Source organism: Rhodamnia argentea, chromosome 9 (assembly GCF_020921035.1).
Source record: "Rhodamnia argentea isolate NSW1041297 chromosome 9, ASM2092103v1, whole genome shotgun sequence".
Classification (NCBI taxonomy): domain Eukaryota; kingdom Viridiplantae; phylum Streptophyta; class Magnoliopsida; order Myrtales; family Myrtaceae; genus Rhodamnia; species Rhodamnia argentea.
This window is the reverse complement of record NC_063158.1, coordinates 501935-529886: the sequence shown is the minus strand read 5'-3', so window position 1 is coordinate 529886 and position 27952 is coordinate 501935. Positions and strand designations below refer to the sequence as shown.

The window sequence follows — 27952 nt, the reverse complement described above, 5'->3', positions numbered from 1 at the left end:
GAATGCCCTTTTTAAAATGTACATCTTGAGTTTCCACTGAAGCAATCACACCGCCGATGTTCATGTCAATCAAGCAGAGGATTATGATCTGCCAATCAGATGGCAGATCTAATATTGAGCTGGGGCTGCTAGACAAGAAGAAAGGAAAATCCTTCAAATCTTTCGAGGTGGAGGCCAATCTCGTTGCAAAGGAGCAGACCTCGTGATAATGACTATAGAGCGCAGTTTGGGTGCATTATTTAGTTTAAGGTAATACAGACTCACAAATTGGTCCAATGGACGATACAAGTCAAGTGCAGATAAGTGGAAAGAGGTAGATTTGAGGAAATTAACCTGCACATCGAAGAAATGGAGGGAATGCAAGTCACTAAAAGGAAAAGCTTGATGGTTCTCAATCAAGCTCTTAACTGCTCAAGGACTCCAAATCAGCCAAAGATGAAAGAAGGATTAGTTCTCTACGAAAGCCAGAAGAAGAGGGAGGCAAAACAGTTTTGAAGGAACCTTCGCCAATGGCTTAGATGCATCAACCGAAGTAGTGTTTTCACTGCTTTTTTGTGTATTCAGTTCATAATCTAGCACTAGCTCCGTGAGGTTTCATCAGAGGAGACCGAATGATAATGAACATCAACCAGCACCAATGATTAAGCTTCAAAATTATGATTTCACAAATAATAGATGACAGTACAGACTGTGCTTCGCTCATGGGTGAGAATTAAAATGTAAGAATCTAATTCATCTAAACGAGAAATTTTCCGGTAAAACGGAAATCCAATATCAGACAATTCCTGCACCATATGGCATGGTGATATAGCAGCCTCAACATTCTTCAAGAATAAAATCTGTAGCAAAATCTCAACGAGGGGCATTAAACATAGCTCTGCTAATGATACCAGTGGCCTCAATATAGCGTTCCACGCACCTAGAAATGCAACTACTTTCGCTTCCACTCAAACTTGATCCTGGCTTAGTGATGCATTTTTCAAAGCACTTTCCGCGAACAGTCTGCACAAAACAATGAAAGCAAAAAAACGTAAATTATGAGAAGAAAACAAAGCAGAGACATAACGGTGGCAGCATATACAAACACTAGGACAAAGTCACCCACATTCAAATTCTCATTCATTCTCATTCATCACACACGAAGCTAACACTAAAACCAATAGAAACTCACACCCACTGATCAACTTAATAATTCAAACAAGGCAACAGTCTAACCTGCTCTCACCACCAGTAAATCGTGAGCATTCTAAGATGGAACTTTTCAGTGAACAGCACTTCATATGCTACATGTTCTATCTGCCTTCTTCCCCGAGTTAAAGATTCTTTGATGGTCAGCTCTTACAACAAGTACATCATCAGACCATGATTTTCCTTCTTTTAATGTTTTGAATTTCAATCATTCTTCCTCCATACGGTCCACCCAATTTTAGGTTCATCCTACCGTTGGCAGTACTCTTCCTACTACCTTGAACTGCGTGACAAAAAACAGAATGCAGCTTCTTTTAGAAGTAGAGAGTGTTTGGTGTAACTTCTTTGCAGTAGCTACAGTCATGAACAGATGTGCTTCAAATTCTGACAAGGTGTTTCAAACACCCACAGCTACTGTATTAACACAGCTACTTTTAAGAAAAACTTGTCCTGTTTCAAGGTGCTATAATTTAAGCAATGAGTTTCTAAACACGCGTTACTGCAATGATTACAGCCACACCAAACTAACCTACGTGCACACTTAATTTCAAAACACATTCAAATACGTAATTTCCTCATCGAAGCACAATTCCACCGTAGAACTTGCACTATGGCTCCTCCAGTGCAAGTCCTGAAGAAGATGATCACTAGCTAGTTCTAGGAACTTCCATTAAATTATAGAACCCTAACAATGTATGCACAGATAACTAATTAAAAAGTCAACCATTTCCTAAAAAAATAATTATACACTTGAAAAGAAATGAATTACTCAACTAATTATTGTAAAAGCAACCGTATGACTAAATTTCAAAACAACCAGAGCATGCCAATATCTACATTGTGAGCACAGAAAAATAAAACCAAATAAGACTCGAGAGAGAATACTTGCCCTGGACAATTAAACATTCCACCAGTTACACAGAGTCTGAGGAAGTATTTCAATCCATCCGATCTTAACATGAACTATAGATCTGAGAGTGTAGCTGAATAAACCCACTGGGGTACCGTGTACACAAAAGTCACAAGCTCTTACAGAAACATGAGCAGATGGGATAAACAAAGCATCGAGAGAACTCTGAAGACCATACGAGTGTATTCCACATAAAATTTAGATTCAGAAGCTCATCATCTTGCTTTTATTCCATTTACCCAGCCATGTCTAGAGAGCATAAGAAGGAAGAGACCATAAAGTTCTGAAAAGGACCCTTCCAATGCAACTAGGTAGCTCTGCTCGAGCTAAGCAACTAACAGCAGAAACTACTTTTTGTCCGTAACGTCCACTGGACTCCCAGCATTGAAAAGCATAGACAGGTTCGTACTTTAAACCAGGAAGGCCAACCAGTCTAAACGCTGCACTAAGCACCGAACAGGATGCACGTATGCAAGTGGGTGGTAATCAGCACGTAAAGTGTCATAGAAAGAAACCAACACTGAGACTCCATTTGTTTCGTGGAGAATTTGGAGAACCTTTTCCTAAAATGATCTCATGTTTCGCATGCAAAAATGAATAGACAAAAAACATTCTCATTGTTCACGAAAATGGTTAGGCATAAGTCCTTGTTGGGGACAATGGAAACACATTTCTCTGACTAATTATCTAAAGCGATTAAAGTAATCATTTCTAGGACAATGTCTTCCAAATAATTCATTTTCTAGAAAACAAAACTGAGCCTCAAAATTAACAGACCCAGGAAATCAAAGGCCAATTAGATAACCATCAAATTCACGCCTTGTTCTCTATCTTTACTTTGCAACCAAACCCTTGGTTTTCTTTTCCTTTTTTTGTAGTTTTTCTGGTGTAAGTGTAACAAACGCCGAAGGAAATTGCACAGTCGTATTACATTGACATCTGCCAAGTGAAGCTTGATTGAGATATACGGATGTTCGAACAGAGTCCTCCCATCACCGGATTGAAATCTCGATAACAAAAACAACTTCTTCACTGACAAACTGATGGCAGAATGAACACATGCAGAGACCGACACTCGTAAAGCAAATCACACAACAACATCACAACAATTAGTGCACAAAGAAATTCCACCCAGGGAGCAAAATCAACGCATTTACCAATAAAATAACAAAGGGAAGAGAGAGAGAGAGTGATTGACCTCAAGGAACTCCTCGGCGTAAGCTTGAGCGAGCTGGGTCTTGAGTTGGTCCATGAAATCTTCAGTTGAGAATTGGGAAGACGAGGAACCGCTGGAGGGTGATGAAAACGAGTCCATCTCTCTCTCTCTCTCTCTGTGTGAGGAAGGCAGCTTCGGCTGATTGGAAGCCCTACAAAACCCATTCATAAACCCTAGGGATTTCTGCCAGACAGGGAGAATGGGCCATGGGGCAAGCGGGGCGGTCGGTGTCGGAAACGGGGCGGTCCATCCAACGGACCCGATTCGACTTTGAATTTGGGCCCGAGGATCAATAATAGATGGGCCTAAATAGTCAAGGCTGCAAAATCCCTGGACTGGGACTCTGTCCATGACTAAAATTTTTCACTAGTTTTCTTCCAAAAGAAAACGGATCTGAGTTTCTATGGGATTCGGGTCCAGAAGGTAGCAGCTCGGCCAAGGCCGCCCGGTCCATCGCCCTCCATGCTCCGGCATGGATGCCGGATGGGACGGAGCGGATCTCATCGCAGTCGAGCTCATGATCGGCGGCCCATTGTGTGGAAGAAGCATCGAGCGAGGCTCCAACTCGAGTTAACCATTTTTCTACGGGGTAAAATCGAATTACTTGGCGGTTTTTACATCATTCCAATGCCATACACATCAAAGCAAATGGGCGGGAGAGTTGTAGGAAGTGCGCTAAAATTTATGTAATCTTTGTTCTGTCCAAATGAGAGAACTTACATGTTTTGACTCTAATCTTAAGGTCCACGAAAAGGAGTAAACCCCCGGCGATGCGGGACACTTTCCACACTCTCAGAGCTTCGACCGCCCAACCGGGCATCTGCATTTCCCCACGGCGTCTGTCGCCGAAACAATCGAAACGATCCGAATGTTAGGTATCCTTGCAACTCACATCCCTTTCGGGGGCGTAAACCATCATGTGCCTCCTCAAAGATCTGTTCATTTCCCTCACCATTCATCTACTTCTCCTCTTTTTTCTCGTTTTTTTTTTTTGGGCAATTTCTCTTAGCAACCACACAGATGCAAACGAAAGCGACGTATGTGCACAGCCAACGAAATGCACGGAAACCGAACCAAACCGAACCAAACCGAACAAAAAGAAACTGATTATAAAAACGAAACTCAAACCGAGAACATGGGGGGAAAAAAATTAAAAACAACCCATCAAGACAATTTAATGAGGGACGGAGAGTTCATGGTGTCGGTGGTCCTGAATGGAGTGAAGAGGATTGTCTTTTGGATGGGAATGGGCCGTGAGAGGGGGGGGAGGAGTGTGGTCCTGTGTCTAAACACTAAATAGCTACCCACGAGCTACTATCTAACACAGCATCATCGATGCATCATCTTTCTACGGCAAAACTCCACCCCCTTTCTTTTTCGATCTAAATTTCTAGCTAAGCAACCGAGCTCGAGCAATCGATCTTCGGCACTCTCGCTCTGAATCGCCACGTACGTACGAGCAAATGTAGATACCGCGTGAGGAGTTGCGGAGCTAGGGTTGCGATGAGAGAAACCGATCTCCCTCCCTTTCCCAACTCTCAAAAGGGAACAAAAAAACAAAAAGAAAGATATCACAAGTGCTGTAACTTTATTTTCCTAATCACTTTAGTTCATAAATTATGTACATCTTTCATGTGAGTGCCGTAACTTTTTTTTTTTCCTTAAATTACTTAAGTGCCATGTAACTTTTCGATCGATCTCTTGAGTGCCGTAACTTTTTATAAAAAAAGTTCACTTGTAAGTGTTGTGCCACGTCGAATTTCTGGTACTTGGGCCAACATATAAAAAGCTTTTGGCAATTAAGTGATCGATTGAAAATTAAAGCACTTGAGTAAACATCTTTTAGAAACTATGGCACTTAAGTAGTCGAAGAAAAAAAATGTTACAACCCTCAAATGAGCGCCGTACGCAAAGTTATGACACTTATAGTGTACTTATCCCCTCAAAAGTAAAGTGATATCTACGCTAGTTGGCGAGGGAATCGTTAGGTGTGGTTCCTACTCGCTATACCATGCCGTCCGAAATAGCAACTAGCAAAAGCAAAATGCAAAGAACTTCTGGTTTTTTGGGGGCCAAAAGGCAAAAAATAATGAGAAGAGCGAGGAGAAGCATGGAGTGGGCTCTAGAGGTAGGGAGGGGTTAACCCTAGAAATATGACTAAGTGGCCTAAATAAGAGGAAGCAATCACTACATGTGTCAGCTTGCTAGATTGAACTTATCCTATGTTGAGGGTGTTTTAGTGTCAAATGAACTGTCCATGTACAGCTAAGCTAGGTGATCACCAGCTAATTATGGTTATAAAAATTACCCATTTGAGCCATGTGGGTATATAATCAATTGAATCATTACCTTAAAAGCCTCATGTTTAATCGTTTCTTTACCAATAGATCATCTGAGCTTAAGTGTATAGGCAGGCATATTCTAACACGGTCTTCCTTGTACAGCTCGAACAAATCTTACCCACGATCCATCGGACGAATCGGCTATATAAGACTTGACACACTTGCGCACATTGTGCATGTTGAGATGCTCTGCTCCATCATCTTTGGGTATTATCGTAGTGGAAAATGGAGGGAATATAGTGGGCTACGCCAATTTGAAGCTTCGGTTATTGCTTAGCAACATAATAGTTACTTGAGTAATTATTGAAGGTACACGTAAGAAAACGGTGTGAAAGAACTTGGAAAACCGTTGATCAATATTTGAGCTAATGCAAAAAAAAAAAAAAAATGAAGGTGAAATGGATGGAATTTATCTCTCATTTAATAGACAAATGCGCGTGAAAAATGAGGGGAAAAGAAAGAATTAAGGGCACGCATCACAATACTTCTGATGTAGAATTTTTGCTCTAAAAACGCTTCTAGAGTAGAAATCCGTTTGGTTATATAACTTCATTTTTCTACTTCTGGAGAAAAGTAGTTTTGGAGCCACATGAAAAAGAGAAAAAAAAAATAACTTCTCTCCAAAAGTAGAAAATGAACTTCTACTCATAAGCAGAAGTAGAAAAATCAACTTATGGTTATAAGTTGATTTTAGAAGTAGAAGTGTTGCCATGCACACCCCTAAACTTCTCATCCCTCTTCAACTTGAATAATTAATATTAATATTCCCTAACTAAAAGAAAAAAAAAGATGATTGAAAAATCATAAAATAGTTTCCCCTAACGGTTTCATTTTGTAATTTCACCCCAAATGAAGCTTTTATGAGAGAGAGAGAGAGAGAGAGAGAGAGAGAGAGAGAGAGAGAGAGAGAGGCATAGAATAGGTGGACATGTACGTGTGACAATTATGGGCTAGATAAGTGTATCTATAGGCGTTGAATTATTCCCAATAATTCTTAATGTAATGTACCATACTAATTAATACACATGTATAGGGATCCACTACCTATTAACCAAGTGGGTACATAATTTATGAGGAGCATTTAAGCCTTGTAATTACTACCTAGATATGAAAAAGGGACGGCAGTAAATAAAGGGCGGTTTTAATTTCAGGGACTAGTAGGATAACCCTCAAAATTCAAAAAAAAAAAAAAGGTTGATAATTATTCAAGTAGTATCTAGCAATTTCTCTATAGGTATTTACTAATAATTATGCTTGCCTACAAGTAGCTCCCTCATAGAGAACGACATATGGGGGCTGGTTAGATTTGCGAAGGAGACTTTGGTCATGTAACGGAAATTTTTAAAATAAAAAAATCAAGGCTGTTATGGCGCAAACGATAACCATTATGTTCTCAAAAATTATTTATGGCCAAAAATATTCCCCGAAATACTTTCTAAGTAGAAAGACGTGTTTGATAATGACACAAAATTTTTGTTCCTAAAACAGAAATTGGTTTAATAATAACATAAAATTTTACATTTGCCGGCCACAGAACCGGCGCATCGGCAGCATGCGACCGGTGGATAGCGGCCAGAGAGAGAGAGAAAAGAATGATTATTTCTATTTCTGTTTCAAAAATAAAAAAGTAGAAAATTTCTACTTCTCATTTCTACTCCAAACATATTTATGGGCTAAATATTTGTTCTGAAAATAGAAAAACAAAATTAATTTACCAAACAAATTTATGTTCCAAGACACTAACTAGCAAAAACAACAAACTCATATTTGTATACTGAACCTTGAATTGGTTCAGATACTAAGGCTTCATTTTTTTAGAGAGAAATAAATAATTTGAAAAATATTTTCTTAAGGACAATCGTTTGTATCGCTTGAAAAATGTTTGGACATAAACTGTTATCGATAATGAAAACATCGTCCATTGACTAATCATTTCAAGAGATTCAAGCGATTGTTCTTAAGGAAATGTTTTCCAAATCATTCATTTTTTTTTTCAAAACAAACGAAGCATAAACTTTCAAAGACGCCTCAATTTTCCATAAGTAAGCATAACACACAATAGAAAAGTCTTAATAAAAAATTTTCAACAAAGAAGATCGATCAGCTTTCTCAATTCTTGCACTCATTGGCTCATTTAGGTAAAACGGATCCATTAAATGCCATTTACGTTGAAAATGAATAATTTAAAAAATATTTTTCCATAAATGATCGTTTATTTCGCTTACAGAAATGAATGAACGAAAAGTTTTTTCATTGTTCACGAAAATATTTAGATAGAAATTGTTGTTGGTAATGAAAACATTTTTCATTGACTAATTATTTCAAGCAATACAAGCTATCGTTTTTTGAAAAATATTTTTCAGATAATCCATTTTTCTCGAAAACTTAGTAAAAGTTGGGAGCATGGGAAATTAAACTTGAGGTTTCCAAAATTCGTTCTAAAACCTTAGATTTTGAAGAAAAATGTGCAGGCCATATATTTGCACTAAAAAATGACCAACCGTTAGTTATTATTGACAAGTGATACATTTAGTAGATGAAAGGAGAATTTGGTTATTTTTGTGTAGAATTACGGATAACGTAAAGGGAATCAATAACACAACATGAAGTTATCGATGAGAATCTTAAAGTTTCCCGACAACGATATCGATGGTGAGATAAAGTAGGTAATCATATTCATTGAAGTGACCAGAAACGTGTGCTCAATCAAATGCCTTCTTAACAGGGTGCAAGACAGAGAAACCGTGCATTGGAAGGCTCAATTTGGCATCATAGAGAGAGTTCAGAAATTAGGGCCACTTGGTCTTTCGTCTCTTCGAAAGTCAAAATGCTCATTAATTATGATTTATGAAAATTGTTAATTACGTTTAGCCAATTGATGATTCCCTTGCCTTGATTACAGCTATAAATTCAAACGTCACTAGTATCAGGAGAGGTGACGTGGGCTGCATTACTCCACTCGAGATTGGTAATTGAAAATGATGTCTTAGTCTTGAAATTAGCATAGAGGGATTACTATAATTCGTTTCAGGATTACCGATGCCCTAATATCAGGGATATAAGATGGCATCTCGTCCGCCCAATGTACATGTACTGTGGCGAATACAATCCAAAGCAGCTTCAAGTCCGAGGCTCAACCTCCATGGCCGTCAAGCCCTCTAGATTAGGAGGGAAAAATTACCAAAAAAGTTATAAACGTATTGCAATCATGTCAATTCAGTCCTAAATCTTTTGCATTTGTGTTAATTCAGTCCATTAGCCGATCTTGATCGAAAATTGCTAACGTAGATGCCGGTTGTCTTACGTGACAAGGGTGGCGCTGACTTAGACATATTTGTTAATATTTTAGTACTTTTATGAATTTTTAATACTTTTTTCTTCTTCTTCTTTTTTCCAGCTAGGGTCATCGCCGACCCTTGTCAATCCTAAGTGTAGAAAATAAAAAAAGTAAAGAAAAAATTATAAAAATTCAAAGAATTAAAAAATATATAGAATAAAAATGTTAATATAAGCTATGTTACGTAAGATGGCCGGCGTCCATATCAACAATTTCCTATCAAGATCGGGCAAATAGACTAAATTAGTTCAAATGCCAAATGTTTATGAATATATTGAATTAACACAATTATAATATAGTTGAGACTTTTTAAGTAATATAATTTTCCGATTTTATAGCTCTAGTGCTATGCTCAACTGCATCGGAAGGTGGGAGAGAGAGGCGGCGCGATAACGGGGTGGTGGCTCGATCTGGAGCAACGATAACAAGGAGGCTGTCAACCTCGGTACTTTTGTTAAAGGAGGCAATCTCGATAACGATGATCTAAAGCATATACATACATCGGCAATAGCTAATGCCCGACATGATTAATTTAAACATAAAAAAATTAAGAAGCAAGTTGTGATTGTAGAAGGAGTTCAAATTAAAAGAAAAAAAAAGATATTTAAATTTTACCAAGTAAATCAATATGGCCACTAATGTAGGCTTTATGACATGCACTTTTATTCCAGGGAAAGAGTAGGAAGTTAAATGGGGCCCAATTGTGGAACAGCCTGGTCTTGGCCTACTAGAAAAAACGGTTGGTGGATGTAGAACTAGCTAAATTGTTTTTTTTTTTCCTATTCCTTATAAGATTGTAAGTGTTGTTTCATAGTCTAAACTACTACACAAGTAATGTTCATAGAGCAAGCTCGTAAAAAGCTAAACATGATGATCAAATCCAAGAACAAAGCCATAATGATCATCAAGAATTGAGTCCGTGAGTTTGTCATAAAATTTTCCAATCATAACAATCACTTCAAGAGTTTGCCACAAAGTTTACTAGATTCACTTTAAATGCATCCACACTCAACAATCAAACGAGAAAAAGAGTTTGCCCCATGTTGGCAAAATCAAGCAAAATAAATTACCAAGGATAAATGGACACAAATCTCCTATTCTTGGGAATAAAAAGAGCAAACAAAATGGCATGAGAGTTCATGAGCCACTTAAATAAATCAAACTTCTCGAGCTTTGAATAGAGAACCAAGTCTACACAGGATTCACGAACCATCTCCAACTTAGAACTCCATTATTTACCCATAAAAGAATGGAAATTTGGGTTTTGAAAATTGGAATAATAAGAATAAAAAAATTCATTTAGTCCAAGTCAGTAGGTCTATATTTAGAATCGGGAATCGGATCTAATCTTTACCAGTTGTAAATTTTAGGAATCAAGAGCCGTGTAAAATCAGCCGATTCGGTCCGGGTCTTTTGTTCCTCAGATAACTTCAGGGGGCTGGTGATTGGCATTTGTATTTATTGAGATTTTCCATGTGAGATTGATATGCATCTTGTCGATCGCTTGTTCTCCGCTTAGATTGCCCAAATCCCTGAACTCATCCCTTCAAAGCTAAAACTCAACGTCCCATCACTGGGTCCAAGAAGACTAGTAAGTTAGATGGGAAGCACGTGCCAATCTACGCAGCTATTTCCACAATGAATGGTGACATTTCCATGATAGAGGGCAATTGAAGTATACAAAATGTACCTGATAATCAATAGTATAAGATCCTTACCCATATATGTGTGGAGATACGCATATAAATTGTGTCAAGGAAGTCCAATATTGAAAAATTAGTGTGTTGTAAAGCAGTTAACATATAAAAAAATTATAAAAAAATTCATAAATCTATTGCAATTATATCAATTCAATCCTAAATCGTTTTTTTTTTTACGATTCAGTATTAAACCTTTTGTAATTGTGTCATTTCGGTTCATCCGACGAATTTTGACCTAAAGGTGCCGACGTAGAAGCCAACCGGCCGCCCGATCGAATATTTTAATATTTTTAAAAAAATTATGATTTTTCATAATTTTTATGTTTTCTTTTTCTTTTTTTCCCTCTCTCACCTCCAGTTGGTCACCACGGTCCGGTGACCAACCAAAGCGTGGCCAGAGAGGCCGAGCCTCACCCGGCCATGGTGGGGGTCGATCTCGCCATCGCCGGGCGAGGCGACAACGGCGAGGTCGAGCCCCACCATGGTCGGGTGAGGCTCGACGTCGCAAGCCCGGATTAAGGACAACGAGGTTGAGCCTCGCCATAGCTAGGCAAGGCTCGACCTCACCATGGCCGAGTGTGGCTCGGCCTCGCAAACCCAGATCGGGGATGGTGAGGTCGAGCCTCGCCCGACCATGGCGGGCTTCAACCAAATTTGGGCTTGCAAAGTCGAGCCTCACCTGGCCATGGTGGGGCTTGATCTTGCCATCCCTAATTTGGGCTTGCGAGGCCGAGCCTAGCCTGACCATGGCGGGGCCTAACCTCGTTGTTGTTGCCTTTGCCCGACGATGGCGAGGTCGACTCCCGCCATGGCAAGGCGAGGGTCAATCGCGCCTCCGGCCTGTCACCGGACGATGGTGATCGGTTGGAGGTGGGGGAGGGGAGAAGGAATAAAAGAAAAAACATAAAAATTACTAAAAAAATCATTAAAATATTTGGTCGCCGGCCCGTCGGCGTCCATGTTAGTACTAGCCTGTCAAAATTCGTCGGATGGACCGAAATAACACAATTACAAAAGGTTTAAAACCGAATTGACACGATTATTATAAGTTTCGGAACTTTTTGGTAATTTTTCCATTAACATATTATAATTGACTCATCTATCATTGACTTAAATTGGATATGTTGTCGAGTTCGGACTTGGGCTTTCTCTCCACGATCTTTCCGAGTGAAGGTATCGGACTTCTACTGCGTACTCTCAATATTATGCAAGGCATAAGCATATACAGACATGAGAGCACATCTATCACTCATTTTACTCGTGCTAATATTACTCTGATCGAAATGTCAGGGACAAGAGATTGGACTCTCTCTTCATTGGGAGAGCATAGATGACAAAGGAGAATAAAAGGGCCGTGCCGTTTGGAAGTAACTAAGATGAACACATTATATAGTCAGGGCATGAAAGAATGCAATAAATGTAGGAGGGGACATCTCACCATCATGCGACTTCATGAGTTAGGTGATCATCATAAATTACTCGACCTCCCTTTTGGTTTCGAACCCTATTGAAAGTACGCACCTTTGTCGCTACATATCAAATTGATTTAAACTTCAACTCGAGGAGAATGGCATCTCGTGATTTCTAAATGATTGGCCACCCATTCTTGTCAATCCCATGTTTGATTTGGGGGACTCTGGCTTGATTGGACTGGCAGGATCCAATCAAGGTTTGTTCATTAATTTACTAATCAATTTGGCTTTTTTTGACATTGTGAAGCTGTGGAGGGCCACTTTTAGTATGGTTTCTCCCATGATCTCTTCTTGTCAATACTATACTTTTAATCCAGATGGAAAGTTGAGCACTAGCTTCAAAGATGGGAAGTTAACATACTTTTGAGAAAACTGGGTCCGCATATGTCTGGTAAAAAGAAGGATCTTCTCCTTCGATAACCATTCAAAATGAAAAGTGTTCAACTGAAACATGAAAAACGTAACTGAATTGGTCCTAGTTACTCTTCAAAGCGGAGAGGGGGAGACTTAACCCACGTGCAGATACAGATACAAAGGAAATTGAGTTGAAGATTATTTGGCTTCGTGTCTGATGGGACTATGAGAGATTGGACTTGGAGTTTGGGTGAAATCTGGTTGGTCGAACATCTTGTTCTAATGACATCGTACCCACTAAGTTTAAATATTCTACTCTTTTGTCACCATCATATTTTGCTCGGTGGGAATGCAATATTGCCACCGGCATCCTAAGCTCCACGACACCAAGTGCATCGAATCACGTGGGAATATGATTTTGGTTTTGCGGTGATAGTTTTCCGGAAGTGAATAAGGTGATGGGTGTGTATTTCCGTCCAACTCTATTAGATCTATCTATCGGCTTCGGTGGGCCAAAAGAAAGTAGGATGTGCCTTAGCTTCCGCTTCTTGCGTGACGAATTTGACAATTAATCCACCGACTACTTGCTATTCGCCCTGATAAAGCTGCGTCAGATAAGAATTTAACAACAACCATTTACAGCTCGTAAACATCTTAAGATCGGCAACGATTGGTTGGGGCGTCAGGGAATTCCCAGCTAAGAAATTGGAGATCGCCCGATAATCCCACCATTTGCATCGAAACTGCTCCGAATTAGGGTTATCTGTACAGATCGAAGGCTTGGACTTGAACGGTCGACGGCACTTACAAAGTGTTCCTGTGTGAGTTCTCAGGTGGCCGGATCTCTGCACCTCTGCCCCCTGAATCATGGAAAGAAATTACGGTTCGTTCGTCACGTAAGAGTTAAAGTTCCTGCTCGAGCCGGAAGTTGAGTGTTTTTCACTAAACATTACTTAGCTTAGGGTAAATGCTACCAGATTACAAAGGGGCGTCAGAAAATAAGGACAACTCCACCATTATTTGGGAGGAACACTCTTGGGATGGGACTAAACGGCCTCGAAGGTCCTTGATAATTGATCAATAGTAGTAGTATAGATTTGGCTGCATTTTCCTTCTGCGGCTCCCTTAAGCCATAATCGTAGAATCCCTGATAAGATGCCTAATGTTCATTGGAAACTTTTGATATTTTAGGGAGCCTCGGCATTATTATTGATGGCCCCTATTCCACTTAATTTCACTAAAGAGAAATGACTCAATAATTCTTGTAGAGATTCATTTTGAGATTATAATGATTGTATAAAGCAATCATTATGTGCGTTACCCTTGTCACCCTGACAAAATAATTGGCATTAACTTTACAATAATTCATCAGTGTTTTCTTAAATTCAAAATTAAAGAAACATTTTTTCGAATTTTTTTCAATCCGGACTTCTTCTTTTTTTTGTTGCATGACCTATCTCTAACTCTCATTTTTCTGACTTTTGCTTTACCCTTTTACGAGTGCAAGGAAGATCTCGTTCCTCACATCTTCACAACCCTAATTGGTTTGTCCTATCTCTAACTCTCCTTTCTCTTTTAGACTTTTGTTTTGCCTATTTGGGTAGGGTTTGCACTCGGCGACTTGAGAATTCCAAAATTCTTTATATTTATACCACGGAATATAGCTCTATAAGGGAAATATTATAAGAACTACGCAAAACTAGAGGGTACGTAATATCGTTTTCTTCTCGAGTAATTCTTGCATAGACCTTAGGTGCAAACAAAGTTTTACACAAGCGGTGTTATTAACCCTTAATTTGAGGGTTTAACCAGCCCTCAAATTGAGTGATTGAGACCGTTCATGTAAAATTCTCTTTACAACGATGGTGTATGGTCTAATTTTCCCTCTTTTTAGGTTCAAACGCATTAAATATGGCCTTGAAGTGATAATGTGCAAGGTTTCGAAACTAAACGGCACAAAAGTGCACTAAGCTAATGATGATCTTTCTGATTAAGATCAAATGAAGGAACGAACAATATTTTCTCTTTTTGCAATATCCCACGACATCCAAACTTTAACTCTTATAGTCTTCACTTATATCGCGTGATAATCGAGCCTCGTGCATCAAGTAAGACTCCTCTCGTTTAAAAAAGTGTATTCCGTCCATCGATATGTACTCAAATCAAATAAACAGTAAATTGCTGGTGCGGCACCGGATGTCACGAGGATCACGACCCCTCTTGTCTAGAAAGCTAGGCATTTATCGAAATTCTTCTCATACATTTCGAAGTACATACATACATACATACTTGTATATGTATATAACACGAATTCAACTTTTTTATTTAATGTGACTTTTTGCATCCCGCAGCTAGGGTAGGTACATGCTGCTGTCCATGCTCTAGCTCATCAAGAATTAAATCCTGGTGAGCAGCAGTGATTGATACTTCAACTGGGTCACTCCTATATAGGGGGGGGTGGCTGACTAAAAAGTACAAGATGGGGCTCTGGTTTTCATATGACAGCATGCCTCTGAATCTGCAGGGGGACCTTAGGCTTTATAAATCCAATTCATTCCTATCTGCTTAGTCACACACAGACCCACAAGGGTAGAGACATGGGGGAAGGAAAGGAAAGGAAAGAAAAAAAAGAGAGGAGGAGAAGAAGAAAAAGGAAAGAGAATGGTCCTGCCTAGAAATCAATAAACTATGGAGTCAAAACCCTAATGCACCCAGTTAGACAACCAGGATTAAGTACAGCCAATTATTAATCCCAAATTACTGCTCTGTTTTTGTTTTTGTTTTTTTTTTTTTCCTTTTTTAAGGAATTGATTATGTAAAAGTCTATTTTGGGCTAAAAAAAATAAATAATATCATTAAAAATTATTACGGGATCCACTCTTTCAAAAGTTTGTGGCTCATCAAGTACTGTTAGTATCAAATTTACCCAAAGACCGTTATGCTAGCAAATTTTTTTTTTTTTTTTCAAATACTGAAGCCAAATGCAGAAAGAGATTAGAGAGACGTTAGGCCAAAAACAAGTCCAAACTGAGCAAAAGCCATCAATTACGAGCTCGTGCTCTCTAAAAAAAAAAAAACAGCTGGCCCTCATCACGAAATCGAGACTTGAACAGCAGAAACAGGAATAATAATCAAGATAAACCGCAATCCCACCCTCCCATCTTCAAGACGATGACAGGGACAAGCTCACATGAGCCCAACCAGATGAACACATGATGTCCCTACGTATAATCTCCCTCCCTGCCTCTCTCTCTCTCTCTCTCTCTGAAAGCAAGACAGAGAGAAGTTAAATCAGGAAAAGGAGGAGGAGGAGGAGGAGGAGAAAAATTTTGCCCAGCTTGAGAAGCTTCCAGGGACGCACCTCCTGTGATCTAATCACGACCATTTGATTCTCTCGCTCGCTCTATGTTTTTGACTGTGTGTGTGTCTAATCTATCCTGTCTTTTCTCACACTAACTCTACTTTTCCCAAGAGGTCAACAACACCAAGAGCAGCTTCAACAGTGTCTGCGTCTGCGTCTGTGTCTCCGTGTGCGTTCGCGGAGCAAAGTGTTTGAGACGTCCATTTTAGATTGTGCCGATTCCTTTCGTGCTCGAGTCCTCTTGTGGGTCAAGCGAGAAACCGCGGTGCGTCACTGTTGCTAGAATTTTGAAGCTCCGTCTCTTTCTTGGAAGCAAGCTCTCGGTCTCTTCCCCCCACCCACCCCACCCCCACCCAGATTTTTTTTCTTCTTTCTGTCTCACCAGAATCTTTCGCCCTGGAAGAAGGACCAGCAAAGGTGGGTCTGCGGTCAATTTGGCCCGTTTTCTTGAATTTGGGTTTTGGTTTTGGGTTTGCCTCAGATCCAGAATCTGAAGATCGATTTGAGTTTTGGTTGAAGAAAGAGAGAGGGGGAGGGACATGGATTTTAGAGAGGGTTTTTTGGAGTTGGAAGAAGCTCAGATTGTCAGAGGTAAGCAAAACCCTTTCTCTTACTCGTCCTCATCGTCTTCGCCCTCTTCTTCCACTTCTCATCACCAGCACACAAGAGGCCTCTTTCCCGTTGGCAACGTCAATAATGGCCAGTCGGACGCCCAGATGGGATCTTGGTTAGCCCACAGATTCGACCGCGATGCTGACGGCCGCTCGAAGCCCGAGCTCATGGACGTGTCGCCGCCTCTAGACGACGAGGATTCGCGTCCGCGCGAGAGCTCGGCCGCGGCTCCCTCCTCCGCTACTCCTAAGCCGCCGGTTGAGAGGGAACACATGTTCGATAAGGTCGTCACGCCGAGCGACGTTGGCAAGCTCAATCGCCTCGTCATCCCCAAGCAGCACGCTGAGAGGTACTTCCCGCTCGATTCCTCGACTAACGAGAAGGGCTTGCTCCTGAACTTTGAGGACCGCAACGGGAAGCCGTGGCGTTTCCGGTACTCCTACTGGAACAGCAGCCAGAGCTATGTGATGACCAAAGGGTGGAGCCGTTTCGTGAAGGAGAAGAAGCTGGACGCTGGGGACATCGTCTCGTTCGAGCGCGGCGTCGGGGAGTTCAGCAAGGATCGTCTCTTCATCGATTGGAGGCGGCGGCCTGACGCCCCAGACCCGCCCCCGATGGCCGCCTTCCAACTCCCAGGCCAGTTCTCATTCCATCATCGGGGCTCAGCGACAGCGGTCCCATGGGGCCCTTTGCTGTTGCGGCCAGGGGCAGCTGCAGGTGCAATGCACATGTCCGGGAGGGACCACTTCCAAGCGTCGCACCTGGGTCCATACCGGAACAGTTACGGAGGCGGCAGTGGTTATGGTTATGGTTATGGTTATGGGAATGTGGTGAGCTTGAGCGCTTGTCCAAATGCGCCGCCGGTGTATTACCAACTCAGATCGAGCAACGGTGCAGGCACAGCCCCAAGGCAAGTGTCCGCTGGGATGGTGCAGGTTCATCAAGGCGGGGGAGGCGGTGCCGGCCGGGGGAACGAGCAAGTGGTATTCGATTCGGTGCCCGTGGTCCAAGGGAAAGTTGCAGCCAAGAGGCTGAGGCTGTTTGGAGTGAACATGGATTGTCCGATCTCGGAGTCCGACGACGAGTGCGACATACTGTCCTCAACTTCTATATCACATGCTTCAATCTCATCGCAAACCCACCAAATGTCCTCCTCTTCTTCACAGCAGCCTCCTCTCCAACTGAGGCTATACAACAGTACGCCGCTGCCGACCGTCCAGGCCGAGTTCTTGAACAAGGGAAAGGCTTCGGTCTCGTCAACCTTGGACTTGGATATCTGAAAGAAGACGACCCAGAAGGAGTCGGCACCACATCGATCGGTTTCGGTTCACCTTGTCAGTTCATACGATGAAACCAGGACCACAATTTCGCCGAAACGTCTTAGCTCGTTATCCAACTGCAGTTCTTGCATTTGTGGAATGATTGGGGGGCTTAGGCATGGAAGGGCAAGAATCAAGAATTGCCCGGCAATGTGTCTTGGTTAGGTTTCGATGTGCTGAGGGAATCTGGGGTTCTCCATGAAGAAACTGTGGAGAGACATCATCAAATGAGACAGAGAGGAGGAGATCAAGAACCGTGCAGCCACCATTTTCAAGAATTACATACAGAAAAGTTTCTTTCTTTTATGGAAAGAAGAACATTTTGCTTTGTGTATAAAGTACATATGTGATTAATTCATGATCAGCTCATTATAGACAAGAGTCTAATATTGGAGAGACATTTGATAGATCCCATCAATCAATCACATCCCCAAGATTTTCACGTCCGCTCTTGCTTTTTCCCTTCCTTCTTTCCCCCGCTCTTCTATTAGGAAAGACCTGGTTTCTTCTGCAATGTGTATTCCATCCTCCCATGGTTTCCACTGAACCAGCTCTTTATGATCAATCTTTATTCTCTCTCCCACACATTTCACCTTTCTCCTTCTCTGCACTGTTCTCAAGTGAATAATAACAACTTTTCCTGATTCCTCGGTTCAAGGGTCGCAGCGCCTAGCTTCCCTGAACGCCATTTAAGTCTTGTTCCTTTCTCTCTCTCTCTCTCTCTAGATTTCGTTTCTTTCTCCTTTCTTTATCTTTGGTTGGTTTTTTTTTCCTTTTTTTCTTTTTCTTTTCTGGGTTTTTGGACTTCTGGGGTGCCTCTGTGCGCGCGCGCGCGCGCTAACTACTGTGTAGGTTGTTGATCTTGTCGCTGCTTCGTTGGGCACGCCTGCAGGTAGTTCAGAGAAAGTGTTGCAGAGAGCTTTGAAAGGTATGGTTTATCTTAAATCTCTCTGTCCTCTCTCTCTCTCTCACCTCTCTTCTTTCCTTTTTTGCGTTCATCGTCTGCTCTCTTTCTTGCTCTTTTCATGCTAAGGATTTCCACCATTTCTTCTCTTTGCCTGCTAAGCATCTGTGGCTTATTAATTGCTTGAATGTCCAGCTTGCCCACTCTTCTGCATTTTGCGCTCTTCTTTTCGGTATTTGCCCCCACTGTCCCTCCATTTGCTTAAGTAACTATCAAGACATTCAGGCTCAACCACGTTATTGAGACATCAATGTGTTTATCTTCAAGAGCAAGCTTAGAAGTCCTTAAAACTCCACACAGAGAGAGGGAGCGAGAGAGCGAGAGAGATATCAAAGAGGCATGACCTAACGCACCGATCACATGCTTTGTTTGATTGTTTCGATAGTGTCTTTTCGTTCCGATTTTACGCAATGTTCTACATTGGTGGATGCCGTGCTAATCGTTGTCATATTGTTTATTTGCGAGCGAATAAACCTTCTTTTGACATATATATATATATAAAAAAAAAAATAAGGACCACAAATTCTTCTGTCCATTGGGTCTTCTTCCTCTTTTATTGCCATTCTATTTCTTGCAAGACTGTCAAAGTAATGCTTTTTTGTGTGATGTTTCTACTTATCCTTGATTGCCACTTTTATAAGCCACCTATTTAATTAGCTGTTTTACTCCTAGGCCTTCCACTGAAGTCATGTCTGATCTTTACCCAGAATTGCGCAACTAGTTAGGGAGTCTGATTTCAAATGAACAAGCCAAACATGCTTGACATTAAATTGGTGTCCTCCTAACTAATCATGGATTAGGCATGCTATATCTATAGGATAAGAGTTTACGGCAAGTGATTAGTGTGACTGATTTGAGACCTCAAATAATTTGTTTCCTTCGTTTCGGGTTGAATTTGATGGTCTCTATTTGTAGGCGTAATGGATTTGACTTAGATAACAGTGGTTCAAATTCCAGCTGACTATTAACCGATGAAGTGATTTGGTGTTTTCTATTTTAGTTCTTGAACTAATTTTGGCCTTGCTACTTGAAGTTGTTCCCGGTATCCCACCATATTCTCCTTAATGAAAGGAAGTGAAATAAGATCTCTATATGTTGCTAGGGTTAAGTTAGCATTTTTCTACCGACCATGTTTAATTGAGAAAACAGATATTAGTACTATTCCAGCACATAAGATTCATTGCCTGGCAAATGAATTAAAATTGCAATATGTAGTACAAGAAACCATGAAACTTTGAAAATTAAAGAAGCTACTGTCATAAGAAGAAAAAATAGGAGGGAGAGAGAGAGAGAGAGAGATTAGTATAAAATGCTGCGTAAATCCATAAGCAATAAAAGTAGGAAACGCGATCGTAGTCTCGTCTATCTCTATATGTCACTATGATCGCCATCAAATGACTATTGTTAAAATGTTATATTTCTTGAGCCCCGCCTTATCTCAATCCGTTTCAACATCAATGTAAATTTCTCTGCCATAGAACAAGTGGTTTACTCTATATATGTTCCACTCTCCATAGTCATTAGCTAAGCTTTTATGAGAACCCAGGTAGAACCATTTGTTGCTCAGCGTTGTCTTTTGCTCTTGCAAAGGAAATTTGTGTGCACGCTACTTAATCTTGGAGATAACCTTGAGTGCGTCATTTTTTTTTTGGTACATATGCGTCTATTCTTTTGGTTGAAATTTTATAAGTCATGATAGTGAGAGACCATAATACCGGCAAGCTGGTCGCATGATCCATATACAACTAGCTAGTATTTCTAGAAATTTTAGACTCCAAGATCTTGTTTGTCTATGTATAATCCATCTTTACGGTCGGATTATAATGTGATTCACAGAATGTTTCACAGACAAGCATGATGAACAGAAAAGTTAATCAAGAACGTAGAGCACATGCATGCACGTCCGCATCTTTATGCATTAGAAGTTAGTCTCTGAGTTACACTTTGAATAGACGTTGGCCAAACAAGAGAAACTGTAATTCTCCTAAAAGAACACTGCAAAATTTTCATCATAACATAGCTTGCTTGCGTATATATCAGGGCTGCACACTATTTTTTGTTGGATTGAAGCAACCCAAAAGCAATTTATAGAAGTCTGTCTATGGCAGATTGTTTCTGCTGATCATTGAGAAGCTTTGCGTCTGTTATACAGAGGCAATACTCGTTGTATAAATCAAATACGGATGATCCTTGAGCAAGTTACTCGCTTTTTTAGAGCTTCGTGTATGTTATGTTTAGAGATGTGGACACGTATTCCTCATTGATCATTATCAGCAGATCATGGGCTAAACGATTCCCAGAAGTGTTTCCTGATCATCTGTTCCTCAATTGGTCAGCCATTGACTGATCCAGCTAGGTTTTGCTGCTATTTTGCCTTTGCAACATTTCCTCTTTTTGTCAATTGCCTCCGTTCTTGTTTTGACGTTGGTGCAATGTAATTAAGATAGGTTCTGAATACGAACCAGGGACCGTATACCCTATAGTGGCTTACATATTCTTCAATAACGGTTGATTTGCATGTCTCTGTTAGTTGATGAAAGAGATAGCCCCAGAGCTGATCTAATCATAGAGATGTAATCAGGCAAACATTCTCTCCCGGAACCGTTTGTCGTTCGTTCCGTACATCTCCTGAAGATCATCAGTTCCCTACTATGTTTGCTTTGCTTAATTGGACTGGATTAGGAAGGTGTTATTGCTTTTTCTAGGTATTGAATAAAAGACTAACAAAAAGATGAAACTGGTTTTTCTTCTTTTCTTTTTTCATTATGTAACTTCGTATTACATATTCACTTTTGATATATAATGAACTTGGTTCGATTCTGACTTCAGGATAACCAATCACGACCTAAACGAGTTATATTCTTCGTTCATCTTTCTTGCGCGAGCAAAGAACGCTACATTTTTTTTGCTCAAGTTATGATACGAATGTGTGAAAACTGCATGGAGGGTATGCTCTAAGCATTTCCTAGGAACATATACGGAGCAGCCATTTCTGCAGACATATTTGAAGTCACCCAGTTATTTAAGAGAGCGCAGAGGTTTTAACTATGTATTAATGGCCTTGGTGAGAGGTCAAACTCTCGAGTTTGATAAGACAGAGTCCTTACTCAAATCATAGTCATAGTAAAGAAGTCATGCATGCTCCTATGGCGTTGAATTGATGCTTCACATAGCCTTTATTACTTGGGGAAAAGGGGAAGAAGGATAACTCAGACTATACCTCCATTGATAAGTTGATCAAATTATCAATTAGAGTTGGAGTTACTTCGAAGTTAATTCAAGATCTGCAGAAAGGTCAATTCGTATGCGATGTCGCCACCTAGGTTTTGCCGATGCTACTTGCATCCGGCCGCTTGACTCGCTTGAGTTTGATTGCGATCGCTTCATCGATGGGTCGACCTATATACAACACGAAAGATAAGCGTATCGTTGATGGGTTTCACATCTTTTAATCAATTATAATAAGTTAATAAAGATTTGATTCAGTTAAGTACGTTTAAATGTTGTCACTATTTACAAGATACTTTTATACACATTTATTACATTAGAGACACCATTTTCATGATTAAAGTGTGAGAAACAATTTCTTGGACGTATTACACAGGCCATGTTGGATGGTTGGTATTTATTAAGCGTGTCATGATTGGTTTGAAAGATGTAAAGTGATTAACAAATATGTTATCCGAATTCTATGAATTTTTTTTTATGGCGTGTGTGATAATATTAAGATGTACGTGTGAAGTGTGTTAGAGAAATCCCACATTGGAGATTTGATGTGGTGTAGAGCAGTTATATGATATATTATAGTCGACTCAAATCTCATTGGCTTAAGCTTATAAGTGAATGTACATCTAACTAGATACATTAATAGGATCGAACTTGAGTTCCATCTTGGTGATCTCCCCAGCCGAAAGGATATCTTGATGGGTCCAACTTGGTGAAAGTATATAATTGTTAGTTTTCGCTTTTTTGGTGTTCGCTACCTACATATCCAAAAAACATTGGGTGAGTTGCGAGGGCATGCATGGAGCACGAATTGCTTGCTTAGGGTGCGTTTGTTTCGACTGATTTGGACATTGGGGAAGTAATTATAGAGGTGCGAGTACGTATAAAAATTTGTGTTCGACATCAATCGAGAACCAGAAATAGGTAAGAGGATCACGTCGTTATACCACACATGATTATGATGGTAAGTGACGAACCAAAACGAAGCTCTAAAACTTGCAACTTGATTCCAACACCTCATGTTTTTCCATTTTGAGAAGGTGGATAGAACATGCAACGAATTGATCCTTAACTAATCAGGCTAGCCATCTTCCTAGGAAAAGTCACAATGATGTGGAAACATAGCTATCTGGCTAGTTATATATACTTGAGAGACTAGCAAAATTTTAGGGCTTTTTAATGGAACTAGAGTTTTGTTACGTGCGCAAATAACATAACATGCGGCACAAATTGATAATAAGTCGAACGACTTGCGCTTTTTGATTTTATCGCTAACAAAGCATGCCGGGCAGGTAAAAGTTCACCAATTATCTTTGTCAAGGAACACCTTTATGAGCATCCAGGCTTTAATGGATCATTAATTCGAGATTTCTTTGAACCACATAATACATATGTAAAGAGAGAGAAAAGTAAAATCCGAAATGCAGAAAGGTTGAAAATCAGATGGTTTCGATCTTACAAGTTTCTTTTTCCCCGAGAAGTTAGTAAATACGTAAGGGGACGGTCCCATCTCTAGAAGTGATTATGAAGTCGTCGATCGAATCGAACCTAAACTATGACGTCCTCGTGGTGCAAAACCGAGGGCTAAGTGCTCATCGATTCCACACATGGTGTGTTGTCATATGCAATTTGGGACAAAATAATGCTGAAAGATCACTCTCCCTCTGTTGTCTTTTTACCCAAATTAGGTCAAGACATTCTATACCAGACCTTCGACCTTTTCGGCGACGGATCCGCTGAGTGACAAGTGATGGGCCTGTCTATGTTCCTTCTCCAGTGAACCACGTAACTGGCCGACTTCCGTACAATGAGTATGAAGATCATTCAGTCGCGTGGACTAACATCCCCAAGCCAAAAAAAGAAGTCATGATGACGAATTGACAGTAAAAATTCCTCCAAAGCTTTTTGATTCAATCCGATCTGGAAGTCACCTAATGTCGTGGCTGAAATCCGTAATCGCACTGAATTATGATGTTGGCTCGCCAATGACTAAGTTTAGTGATGTTTTTGCCTATGCTTTAACCGCCCCCAATTTCGAATTTTCTCCTATATTAACGAGTGCTCTTGGAGCACTAGTTAAATATGCCCTTAATGTAAGTTTACGGGTTTCGATGCCCGGCTTTTTCCTGTCTTGAAAATTAAAACATTCCTTATGTTAATCAGGGAGAGGACCGAAATAAGCACAAAACCGGTGATGTTGTTGCTCTTTTTCCCATTGTTGCCATAGAAATGTCACAGAATTAGACTTAAGTTCGTGCAATCCTGGCTTTGGAAATAAATTCGGATGATTTCCTTTTTAATTCCATTAGATTTAATTCGTGATATTCTAATATTCGTATCTTTTGCCTATAACATGGGTGGTTGAGACTAGAATTTGCCTCCCAATGAGCTTTCTCCGTCATAAGAGAGATTCAATTTACTCTTGTTGAGTACCTTCAACACGGTTGATGGATAACTAGGACACCATAAATGCTATAGTTAATGTACGGCACTCACTTGGGTGTCAAAATTTTTCGCCGGCTCACTTAAGTACCAAATCGGAGAAAAAATGATTACTTAAGTGCCAATAACAAGAGATTCCAGCCAAACTATATATATGACATTTACAATTAACACATTTTAGGCCTCACCACTGCCGAGCCCTAGCCGGTGGCAGCAACCCCCCACTCGAGGCACTGGCGTAAGATGACAAAGTGGGTGAAATCTGGATTGAAGGACAACATGGTTCAAGCATTTCGTCGAACACTTGGTGCACAAGCTGAACAAATGGAGAGCTGAAAAGCGCAAGCGAGAAGCAAAGCAAAGATGGGGAATGGTCGGTGGGGATTGTCGAGCCTTGGCCGGTGGCCGGAGACCCTCACCCAACTTGGGGGAGGGGGCCAGGGTCATCGGCCACTAGCCGAGGCTCGGTGACCCTCGCCACCGCAACTCACTACTTCTCGTTTTTTTAACTTTTTTTTTAGATTATTTTTAATATTTTAATATTTTTAGCTTTTTATTGCCTCTTTGGAGTCTCCGTGAGCCATGTAGGAATAAGTTATTAATAAAAAATTACCACGTAAGATTTTTGATGAAATTCACTGGAGTTAGCACTCAAATAATTGTTATTAAAAGAAATTAGCACTTAAGTGATCCAAAAAAAAATTATCCCCAAAGTGAGCATCGTATACAAACTTTGGCACTTTTTATGTCCTTCAGTCGATAACCGTAGCTATTGATATGATGAATTATGCTTCGTTTGTTTCGCGGAAAATATGACCTTTCCGGAAAATGTTTTCCAGGAAGTCATTTTCCAGGAAAATGACTTCCTTTTCCGATGTTTGTCAAAAACTTGAAAAAGTTCCGGAAAATATTTTCTGCCGTTTGGTAAGGAAAATTCGTCTTATTTTAAGTTCGGAGATTTGATTATATTAATTTTTTTAACTAATGCCCTTCCGGTACCAATTTCATGAAAAAAGTTCAATTTGGCAATTTCGATGAATTCTGACTTGAAGTTCAAAGGTGCAATTTTTTGGATTTTCTTTTTATGATTTTTTTTTATATTTTGAAATTAAAAAATAAAGGAAAATTAAAGTGAATTGGTTCAAGGTTACCTTTCCGAATTTGAAACAATATCAAATCGATTCGATCCTACTTGGGGATAGGGTCGGTGATGGTGCGAACGGCGGTGTCTCAAGCGAAGGAGCCTCACGGTTCATGGTGAGTTACGGGGATGCTTCGGCAATCTCAAATCAAAATCAATTCCATATATCAATTTATTGCGCCCACGGAAATTGCCACCTTGCAAGGCGGGGGACTCGCAACCGTGCTCTCTATTGTGGCCGTGAAGTCTTCAATGAATTTCCGTGGCCTCAAAAGTCTCCCGCGATCATAATCTGCGGGAAGAGTCACCTAGTTGTCGTCACCGCTTAGTAAGGGAGCTCATGGATGACTGCTATGAATCGTTTTCTCGGCGAATGTTCACCATCGGGCAAACTTTTGAAAATAGAGAGAATGGAGCTTCGCCTGGCCATTAGTAAAAGCGCGAGAACAGAGGGAGAGAGATGCGCCTCTAATTTTTGTGGAAACAAATGAAGGTGGTCCCCGTCAACTACGCTGCGGAGGTCTCGCGGCGCCTCCCGGAGGCCACCCTTGGCGGCGACTCGGAATCGACCTTTGAATGCCTCGTCGACCCGGTCATCGACGTCAACTACGTCAGGGCGGTGAGCCTCAAGACCGGAAGGCCGACGTCATCCTGCGCGGCGAGTCCGCCGCCGAGCTCTGCGTGGAGCACAAGAAGTTCGGGACAAACGTCACGACTTTGTTCCTCGCTATAGCTTTCCTTGCTCGAGGCCGGAGCCACCGGCTACGGTAGTGGCCCGTAGACTCCCGGGGGAGAAGAAGGAATACTAAAAAAAAAAAAAGACAAAAAAATAATAATAAAGAAAGTAATTAAAAAATAAATTTTATCTGAAAAATAAAAAATGAAAATTTTCAATTTTAAAAAAATGAATAAAAAACGAAAAGAAAGCAAAAAAATAATTAAAAAGAAAAAAATAGTTGAAAGAGAGGAGGAATGAAAAGTGTGGAAAATGTTTTCCTCTTCTCAAAATGAGGAAATCATTTTCCTTAGTTTTAGAAAGTTTTTTTTGTTGACCAGAAAATATTTTCCGTTGATTGCTCATTTTCCGCACCCCAAACACCGAAAATTGGGGAAAATGTTTTCCGAAAAAATATTTTCCGTGAAACAAACGGAGCCTTAGTTCTTGCCTTCTTTAGCATTGTAATAGGGTCAAGATCTAGCACCCATAGAATGCCATTCACTAACCTTAAATCCCTTCGTCTAATGCAAGGAGAGCAAACAAAACTGTGCATTTATCAACTGGAGGTGAACAGCATAAACCTATTACACTGCACCGCCCTGTCTGATTACAAATATAAACAGGAGAATTGATCATGTAATGATCTTTGATTGACTGTAAGACTAACGGTCTGTTTTGGAACAAAGAAACAAATATCAATTAATTTAAAATTATTATGAGGTCCATTCTTTAAAGAATTTGCGACTCACAATACACTGTTAATCTCACAGTCACTCAAAATCCGTTATGGCAACAAAACTTCGTGAACAAAACAAACAAACAAAATGGGTGGGGAAGAATCTTCCCTTTTAGCTGTACATTTAGTTTATAGGTAATCTTTTCACTGATTTCCATTTTGTTTTCCCAATGTCTCATGCAGTGGGAAAGAGGCATAATCCACCTCAGAAGACATGAAAAAACAAGAAAGTAAGTCTCAGATTTTGGCTATATTATGTCCATTGCAGAGGAAACATATGCAATCCCGATAGCTCCTATGAAAAGCAAAATCTGGATATGACCATTTACAGCTTGTCCTCTCCTCTTCTCTCCTCTTCATCTTCTCCTTTTTTTCCCCTAACTCTCTTAACCCCATCATGTGATTTGGTGTCCGATCGGCTGTCATCCAATGCCCTGCCATCATCCCCCCCTCTACTTCTTTCTCATTCATAGGTAGGTATAACTTCTAGGACATTTCTATTGGCCGTCGATTCGACCTAAACCGTCCCATCCACATGCACTAGATAAGGCTTCGCTTGTCCATAGCGTCGGCGGGCGTGGTCCTATCGCTACACTAGAGTGCTTGATTGGAACACGGGTCTGCGGCATTCCAAACCAAACGAAACACTTAATCTCTCTATCGATCCGCTTGAAGAGTAACACGACATTTAGATTGCTCAAACAATAACTACACATCTGTCCTCTTAAAGTCGAGATCTAAGCTCGGACCACTGTGCTCACGCCTTTCTTTCGGGCCATCCCACAAAAACCAGGACTGTTTCTGGTGAGCGTCCGGCATCATGGTCACACGAGCGAGACGTAACCGTGATGCTAGGATAGGGTTCGCGCAGACCAGTTGGGGGTGTCCTAGAATGTAGGGCACAGGGGATAGAGG

At 40.6% G+C, this 27952-nt stretch overlaps 2 protein-coding genes across 3 annotated transcripts; one reads left to right on the top strand and one right to left on the bottom strand.

Annotated features, from left to right (window-relative positions):
* Positions 1 to 641: 641 nt before the first annotated feature.
* Positions 642 to 15795, bottom strand: LOC115740874 (mitochondrial import inner membrane translocase subunit Tim13). 2 transcript variants are annotated; one of them, XM_030674507.2, is made up of 3 exons: positions 15764 to 15795; positions 3297 to 3429; positions 642 to 1002 (listed from the first exon to the last, which is right to left on the bottom strand). In XM_030674507.2, exons 2-3 carry the CDS (start codon positions 3411 to 3413, stop codon positions 853 to 855), a joined length of 267 nt encoding a protein of 88 aa, XP_030530367.1. In that variant the 5' UTR covers positions 3414 to 3429; positions 15764 to 15795; the 3' UTR covers positions 642 to 852. The 2 variants fall into 2 exon arrangements, with proteins under 2 accessions (XP_030530367.1, XP_048141045.1); XM_048285088.1 differs by lacking the exon at positions 15764 to 15795 and having other exon boundaries at positions 3297 to 3481.
* Positions 15796 to 15917: 122 nt separating this feature from the next.
* LOC115740873 (B3 domain-containing transcription factor NGA1-like) lies at positions 15918 to 22083 on the top strand. Its single transcript, XM_030674505.2, has 2 exons — positions 15918 to 18739; positions 21605 to 22083. The coding sequence occupies exon 1, from the start codon at positions 16420 to 16422 to the stop codon at positions 17770 to 17772; it is 1353 nt and encodes a 450-aa protein (XP_030530365.1). The 5' UTR covers positions 15918 to 16419; the 3' UTR covers positions 17773 to 18739; positions 21605 to 22083.
* The last annotated feature ends 5869 nt before the right edge of the window (positions 22084 to 27952 follow it).

Coding starts and splice junctions, on each gene's coding strand:
- LOC115740874 (XM_030674507.2), bottom strand. CDS start 3,413: ATGGACTCGTTTTCATCACCCTCCAGCGGTTCCTCGTCTTCCCAATTC. Junction 1,003..3,296: donor ACGCCGAGGAGTTCCTTGAG/GTCAATCACTCT, acceptor TGTTTTGTGCAG/ACTGTTCGCGGAAAGTGCTT.
- LOC115740873 (XM_030674505.2), top strand. CDS start 16,420: ATGGATTTTAGAGAGGGTTTTTTGGAGTTGGAAGAAGCTCAGATTGTC.